The 8,126-nt window shown below is 56.1% G+C and overlaps 1 protein-coding gene across 1 annotated transcript; it reads right to left on the reverse strand.

The window, feature by feature from the left end:
* Positions 1-649: 649 nt before the first annotated feature.
* On the reverse strand, positions 650-7,831 carry PAM16 (presequence translocase associated motor 16). Its single transcript, XM_031447758.2, has 5 exons — positions 7,717-7,831; positions 2,550-2,634; positions 1,660-1,796; positions 1,245-1,310; positions 650-808 (listed from the first exon to the last, which is right to left on the reverse strand). The coding sequence occupies exons 1-5, from the start codon at positions 7,717-7,719 to the stop codon at positions 722-724; spliced, it is 378 nt and encodes a 125-aa protein (XP_031303618.1). The 5' UTR covers positions 7,720-7,831; the 3' UTR covers positions 650-721.
* Positions 7,832-8,126: the final 295 nt, after the last annotated feature.

The raw sequence follows: 8,126 nt of genomic DNA on the forward strand, positions 1-8,126 counted from the left end.
ACCCAGAGTGCAACACTGAGGCCCTGTTCTGAGGTTTCCTCCTGACCCCGGGGGCGCCACAACCTGTCTGCTGCTGGGAGCTGGAAGGGAAGGGCAGGAGCGGGGTGGGTGCTGAGACAACACATTGTGGGTTCAGGCCCTTACCTGCCACTCCCTACTATGACTTTGGTGAGGAGCTTAGCTCTGGGGGAGGCCAGCTCCCTGGCCTCAATGCAGAGAGGCTGGTGAAGGCTTCTCTTCCTCAGCCACACCCAGGGGCTCTCCCCCGAGATTACTGAGATGCTAGCGCCAAACCCAGCTCAGGGAAAGGCAGCCTGTTCCAGAGCTGGGGGCGGGGGGCTCCATTCACCAGCTGGACGGGCAGGGGCAGACCTGAGGACCGTGATGCCGAGGGAGGGCCTGGCCCTGGTGCTGTGACAGCAGGAGTGACTGCATCTGTATGTGACAGAACGCAGCCAGCTCTCCTCAGGTCAGCAGGAATAGGCTGGCCAGCTTTTCACCAACTTCGCCCACCCTGGCTTTGCTGGGTGTCAAAGGCTCAATAACAGGGAGGCGGACATCACTGCCTCCCCGTCCCTGCACGCACAGCCCCACAACTGGCTGGAAGAGCAGCCTGCCTTCTGGAATCTGGATGTGTGCACTCAAGAAATGCGGAAAAGACATTTATTATCGAGCTATAAATTAGAGGCAGTGGGCGGGGTGGGTGGGAGGAGCCGAGTGGTCACGTTTTGGGTGGCTGCTCTTTCTCTCTGTCCTCCTGGGCCTGGATCCTGAGTTCCTCATCAAGGCGCTCCTTTGCTCGGACCACCTGGGGAGGGAGTCACAAGTAAGTTAGGGAGGGCGGCCCTTCCCTTCCCAGGTCCAGCTCCAGCTGGGAGTCCCTGGAGAGTAGCAGGCAGGTCAGAGTTAACAGCTTGAGCGGAATATAAACAGAGAGGGGGTTCTGGGGGCCCCCTCTCCAGGGAGACAGCGCCCAGGGCATAGTGACGCCAGGGAGCTGAGCTGGTTCTAGCACCCCACCAGCTAGTGGTCCTGTTCCTTCAAAGCCACGGCTGCTGGGAGGACCAAAGTCCAGGATGACACAGGGCTCTGGCCAACAAAGCCCTGTGGAGCAGGCAGCCTGAGGGACTAGCAGTTTAGGGGGGCCTCCCTGAGCCTGGAACACCTCTCTCCCTGCCAAGCTCTGAACTGCCTAGAAATGAGGGTCCCCAACCATGAGAAGAGGCCCTTCTCCCAGCACTCACCTTTGACTGTAGGTAGAAGGAGCCACCCACGGATTTATCGTTCACCTTGAACAGATGTTCGTAGTTCTGCAGAGGAGGGGAGACGGTGAGAGGGTGTGCAGTCTCTGGGTTACAGAGGCAGGGGAAGCTAGGAGATGACAAAGGAGGAAAGCGAAAGGGCTCAACATCCCTGCCCCGCTACAACACAGGAAGCTGCTGCAATGGCTAAGGACAGAGAAGGGGACAGGTGCCCACTGAGGGAGGGGCTCCCCATCTCTGCCACTGCTGCCTTGGGCTTAAACACCAAGTGACAGTGGCTCCGCAAGTTCAAGTACCAGCTGGCTGCAGCAGAGCCTGCACTGCTGGCCCTTCAGCCAGCCTCCTCCTCACCCCCCTCTCTGTTCTCCCTGTCTCAGAGCTGGCCTGGAGGCCTCACCTTCTGGATCTCCTCAGGGCTCAGCTTGGAGACGTTGAGAATCTGCTGTGCCTCCTGGAGGCTGAGGCCCGAGAGGTTGGAGGCAGCTGCAGACTGGTGTCCGGTGCGGCCTCGGGCATCAGCTGCTGCCCGGCTGGCTGTGGGGACATATGGGTGAGCACTCAGCCCTCAATAGCCAGGAGCTCCCCTGGGCCTTTCAAGGGGGCATCTCCTCTCCAGGAGTGGACTGTTGGGGTACGAGGTTGGGGGTGGTGAAGTGAGGACAGATTTTCCGCCTCCTGGAGAGCAGGGGCAGGGTCTGGTCACACCCCGCATCAGACCACAGGATGATCCTGCCCTCGTCTCTCCTGTGCCCCCTTATCCTGGGTGTATAGTAAGTTGGGGAGCAGAGTGACGTCGTGGGAGGGGTGGCATAGCTGTTGAGCCCCAGCTGCCCTACGGTTGCCTAGGCCACCAGGGAGGCTGCCTCGGATGACCTCTTCCCTTTCAACAAACTTAGATTCAGGAGCCAGTACACTTTTCTTAAAGGGTCAAAGAATAAATCAGTATTTTAGCTTTGCTGGCCAATTAGTCTGTGTTGCAATTACTGAACTCTACCTTGAAAGCAGCTGGAGGGTGTGTCTGTGTTCCAATAAAACTTTATTTACAAGAACAGGTGACCAGTGTGCCGACTCCTGGCTAAATGCTCCACCAGGTCTCCCTTTCATGGGAAGGTCCCAAAGTCCAGTACTGCCCCCAACAGGAAGTGCCCCAGGCCCCGCAAGCTGCCTGAACCCCACCCCAGAGGGTCCCTGCATTCACAGCCGGCCCAGTATAAGGGGCCTATAGCTACGGGGAAAATCTGACCCAGGCAGGAGCTCCCAGCCCAAGGAATCAGGGTCCGCACTTACCTGCAAACTCCTGCCGCAGGGCCCGAGCGAAGGCCCTGCCCACCACCTGCATGCCCATCACAATGATCTGGGCCAGGTACTTGGCCTGTGGGCAGAGCAGGCACCTGTTAGCAGGCCGCATTCTCAGGGCCCCCAGAGATGGACCCCCGGACACGGTGGCTGAGTGGCCAGGCTTCTGAAGAGCTGAGGGAAGGAAGCTCAGACCATAGGCCAATTTCTCCAAAGCACTCCGATAAGCTGCTGCTCTGGGTGGCTCACGGGACAGCAGGCTAGGGGTAAACCTGAGAGTCCCAGGAAGCAGATGGGACTCTCCCTCGGCCTTCAGAAGAGGTGGACAGGAGCCAAGGCAAAGTGGCCCAGGAGCCAGAACTTGGGGCTGGCCCCAGACTCACCACTCACCTTGCCACTGCAGGCCAATGCCTGTGCGTCGGAGCTTGGCTGGTCTGACCTTCACTTTACTGGTGGGGAAAGGCAGTGCTATTCTAACACTCCCAACACTATTCAAATCCATTCTATTCAACACAACAAGAGTAAAACACCCTCCGTCTTCAAGGAGCAAAGCCCACTAGGCAGGCATTTAGACAAACTCGGCAGGGACCAAGTGATGAGGGAGACCAGGTCCCTCCCCTGTTACCAGCTCACTCCTTCACGCAGAGGCTTCCTGAGAGTTGGCACTGGGACCACGAAGATACACAGGACCCAGCTCTGTGGGAAGTCCTCCACCGCAGCGCACCACAGGGTCTTCTACCCCAAGACTACATGACCCAATGCACCAGGGAGGCAAGTGGGGCATCTCATCAGGTGTGACCAGAGGCGCGGAAAGGCAACAGAGGGACACCCCAGGAACAAGATGGAGACTCTGGCAGGCAACAGCACTTCTCCTGGGCAGGTGGAATTATGACGGGAATACAGGCACTTCCTAGGCAGAGGGACAAGAGTGAGTCCAAACTGGGGGAGAGTGTAAGGGATGCCTGGGAGCAGCCAGGAGCCCAGGGACTTGTAAATAGTAAGAGGTAAAATGAGGGAGGCGGCTGACATGGAAGACATACAGATCTTACAGCGATCAAAGATTACAAGTATTACAAACAGACAGCACGTGTGTGTGAAGTGGGCGCAGAAAGGACACTGGGAGAGCGCTCACTGCAGGTCACCACTGCTCACATGGCACATCTTGGTGGTTTCCCTTCTTCATACTCTTTTATAGTTAAGATTTCCTATCCGTCAACAAGTACTGATTTAGCCAAGGTACCAAGTGCTGTGCCAAACATACTCTATTCATTGTGCACTTTAATCCCAACAACTCAAGACACTGAAACACAGAGGAGTTTAGTGACCAACCTGAGGACACACAGCTAGAACCTGGGAGAAGGTGGGCAGAAAACCCACAGCCAGTGCTATCAGCCATTGCACCCCCAGGCTGCCCACCTCACACAGGATCCCAGGGTCTGCAGGGAGGGCGACTGAACATGACAAGGATCAGAACCCAACCCTGAGGCTGAAGAGGGACTCATCAGATTCCAGTGGAATCCAGACTCCAGACCTGGCCTTGCTGGCCTCTCTAATGGGCAGGGCAGGATGTGGTTCTGTGCCATTAGTGGGAATTAATAAATGGGAAGTGGGCTTAGATTTCATAAGCCTTGTATTTCACAACAGAAAGCAAAGCTGCTTTCTGTGAAGACTCCAGAGATCAGAGGGAGGGGCGGGGCCGCAGCCAGGTGGGCTGTGGTGTAGACAAATGAGGATCCTTTGCACATTGGAAGTCTCACCTGGCTTCTTCCCCCCAACCCCCCTCCTTGCCTAAAGCCTCTCCCAAGTGGGACAGGAGGCTCTGAGATGGACAGCTGGTCCTCCTGAGGGACAGAGAGTCTGACTGGCCAGCAGGTGACTCCAAGGGTTCCCTTGTTCTGGACCTCCTGTCAGGCCTCAGAGCACCTCCTTCTGCTGCAACACCTGTGTGGAGCCCCATCGTCACACTGCCTTGTACTCAGGCATTTACTTCTCCACCCAGAGCGTGACTGTTGCTACATAATGAACACGAGGAGCAGAAGCTGTCATTGGACAGCTCCCTCAACACCCCCTGCACAACAGCCTGTGGTTCCTGCTGCCAGAGCTCCATGGTTGCAGGGCAGGCTAGGCTATCCTGCAAAGCTTCAGAGACTACCCCAGCCATCCAAGGGAGCTGTCTGTTGGCCCACTGCAGCCACCAAGGGTCCCTGGAAGGCATCTCTTGGGGGAGGCAGTGATGTAGTGGTTACACAGGCAAACTTTGAGATCATCTGTGTGCAAATCCTAGCTGTGCGCCCTGGACAAGCTCCCAGTTTCCCCGAGCCTCAGTTTCCTCTCCTGTAAAATGGGACCAACAATAGGGCTGCCACAGGTATTAAATGAGATAATGCTTTTAAAGTGTCAGACACAGAGCATGATGAAACAATAAATAAATGTTGGTTTTCATTTACAACTGCTCTGTTTTTCACAAAGCCGGCAATGGCCAGGCATCATGGAGGAACAAAGCTGCTCCCAACACAGCTGCTCATTTGATAGGTCCTCTGACTCCTCAGGGGAGAGGCTGAGGAATCACAACACTGGGCTACATTCCCAAGGAGCTAGATAGAGGCCGTGTGGGTGAGGAGTGAGAAGGCTGCTTTAGTCAGGCTGACATAACCTGGATCCTAGCTTCGCTTCTTGCCAGCTGTGTGGCCCTGGGCAGATCACTCAACTTCTCTGATCTTCAGTTTTCTTCAGAATAATATCCTCCTCACAGGAGGGCTGCGAGGCCTCAGAAGGCAAGGCAAATTAAACCAAGTGGACAGGCTGATAGTGGCAGGTCCAGAGCAGCTCAACAGCTGCTCTGCTTCCAGACCAGATCCTGCCTGGTGCTGAATGGTGTGGAGATCAGAGGCGCAGCCAAGCCTCTCACCCACCTACTCAACACCCAGATGCCTGCTGAGTGCCAGCTGTGGGTCTGTTGTGCTCAGAGCTGATGATTCGGGGGGGCACAGTTCTGCCAGCTGCAGCTACCACAGGAGATGAAGACAGCCACCAGCTGAGGCCTCTCCCAGAAAGCCCTAAAACACCCCACAGCCCACTGACTGACACTTGGGCTTGAAGACCCTTGGCAAGAGCAACTGGCTGACAGGGCATCCAATTCAGGCCAAGCTGATGGTCAAGGAGCAGAGGACAGAGCCATAGGACTGGGACACTGAGGACGGCACATGCTTTCCTGTCTGGGGAGCAATGTGGCCCAAAGCAGGACCAAAGCCCTGCAGCTGGGGCAAAGGACCACAGGCAGTGGGGTGAGGGGAGGTTGGGAAGCACTCAGGAATGCAGTTTATCCCATGTCAAGTGCATCAGGAAGGGAGCCTGGCTTTGGACAGACGGACGTGCAACGTTCCCTTCGAGGCACAGTTCCTTGAGCTCCGAGTAATGGCCACTGACTCAACCCCTTCTCAAGGACGCACGGAGACAGAAAGGGGGCTCTTTCCACCCAGGGCCCCTGAAAACAGCTGCTGGCATCATAACTAGGCAGAAGGGAGGTCAGGACCACAACTGTCACATGTGCCATGATATACCCAGGGGCCAGGCAGTGGCTAGCACAGCAGGTGCCCAATACACGTTTGAATGAAGGGGACGAGGTTTGACAAGGTTTCCAAGTGTCTCACACTCCCTCTGCTGAAGGAGGGCTCTGGCCATCCCCCCACAACACACACGATTCTCCACCAATGCCACAGCCACCACCAGTGAAGTCCGCGCTCCCCCCAGCTCATCATCGCAAGCTGTCTGGCTACAAATGACTTCAGCTTCCTCTCCCCTCACCACTCTTCACAAGTCGTGCAGCCACACCATCAACTCCCAGATCAGCACTCCTTCTTTACCCCAAAGTCCTGTAGCTCTGAATTCATACACCATACAAGGTCACTTTTCTCAGGTGAACAATCCAGTGCTTTAGAATAGTCACAGAGCTGTGTAATGACTATTGGTAATTCCAGAACATTTTCATTATCCTTCCAAAAAACTCCATACCCACTAACCCTGACTCTTGTCCTTCCTACTCTGATACTGAGTCAAAGACCAACATCCTTCAAGACTTAGCTCATGTCACCCCCCTTCCCGAGTGAAATCTTCCCAGGCTCCTCCCACTTTTACCCTCCCATAGCACTCTTTCTTGTCCTATTAATACACTGTCACACTGTCCTATTTTAAAGACTAGTCTTTCTCCTTAAAGGTACAAACTCCTCCAGAGCCACATTTTACTCAGCCCTCAAGGGTGACTCTGCGTTACACAACGTGTGAATGTGTGTGAAAGACCCACGTCAGGGAGGGTCCTGAGAAAATGGCAGCGACTATCTCAAGGCAGGAACAATGTGGTGCTAAGTAAGTAGTCTCAGGACACAGAAGGAGCTGGGCTCAAAACGGGATGAGCGACCCTGGAGGAGTCAGATGCTCTGAGCTTCGGGTTGCTTATCTGTAAAATGGGGACAATGAAAGCACTGACATCATGAGAATTAAACAGGAATCTACAAAAGCCTCAGCTCAGGGCCTGGCATTTTGTAAGCTCTCACCTCATCACTATCAGTTAAGAAGTGGCTGCCCAAACCGGCTGTCCCAAATCACTTGGGGAACTTACACAAAGAGAGAGAACCTCCAGGCATAGAGCTCAGGACCCTGCACTTTTAAAGGTCCCCAGGTGACCTGACCCAGCCAGTGTGGCCCAGATCTGTGGGCTGGCTCTGGGCACCAATGGTACCCCAGGAACGCTCAGTTTTCGGTGTCGCGGGGCCTGGTTCAAGTCCCAGTTCTGCCACTTTCCTGCGAAAGTCCCGGAGCCCGTTTCACCAGCTTTTAAATGGGGACAGTAATGGGGTGACACCATAAATCACCAAAAGGTCTGGGACAGAGCAGGGGCTCGCGGGCCGGACTAGCCTCCACCTTGGGCTGCTCGCACGTGTCTGGCGCACACGGCCACCTCACCTGCTGTGCATTTTCCGGCCTGCCAGGGCCGCCCTGCCTTCCAGCCAGGTAGCTCTCCCTGACCCCGCGGCCGCCAGCGCCCGCCTCGGTCCCCGTTTCCCGCCAGGCGAGCAGAAGGCGCACAGCTCCCGCAGCCTGGCCGGAACTCCTCGCCCCCGTCCCGAAACGGCCCCCGTCCCCTCCCTCACTCGGGCCTCACCATGGCGGCCGTTCTGCCTCTGGGTGCCCGGGCTCCGACTTCCTGGTCCAGCAGTCCCGACTCATGGGCTGCCGGTGGGTCAGAGGTCAAGGAAAGCTCCAAAAAGCGCGTGCGCAGGGCATGCGCGTTGCCTCAACCATGGAGGGCGGGGTGTGGGCGGAGAAATATGGGGCCTGGGCGGTGCTGGGGCGTGGCCTCCGGAGGCGGGGCCTGTCAGCCTCCGGCGCTCGAAGACCGAGGGGAGCTGATAATGGGCGGTCACAATGCTTTTCCTGGGGCGCTAGGAGCTGCAAAATAACCTCGATCACAGGTAGGGCAGAGAATTCTCTTCATTTTGCCAAAATATTTGGGACTAAAAGATATGCAATAAGCATACAACACCTCACAAACATAAGAAGGTGCCAAACTCT

This window comes from Camelus dromedarius, chromosome 24 (genome assembly GCF_036321535.1).
Source record: "Camelus dromedarius isolate mCamDro1 chromosome 24, mCamDro1.pat, whole genome shotgun sequence".
Taxonomy (NCBI): domain Eukaryota; kingdom Metazoa; phylum Chordata; class Mammalia; order Artiodactyla; family Camelidae; genus Camelus; species Camelus dromedarius.

Coding starts and splice junctions, on each gene's coding strand:
- PAM16 (XM_031447758.2), bottom strand. Junction 1,797..2,549: donor CCTGCGGCAGGAGTTTGCAG/GTAAGTGCGGAC, acceptor ATGTCCCCACAG/CCAGCCGGGCAGCAGCTGAT. Junction 809..1,244: donor CCTTCTACCTACAGTCAAAG/GTGAGTGCTGGG, acceptor CTCCCTCCCCAG/GTGGTCCGAGCAAAGGAGCG.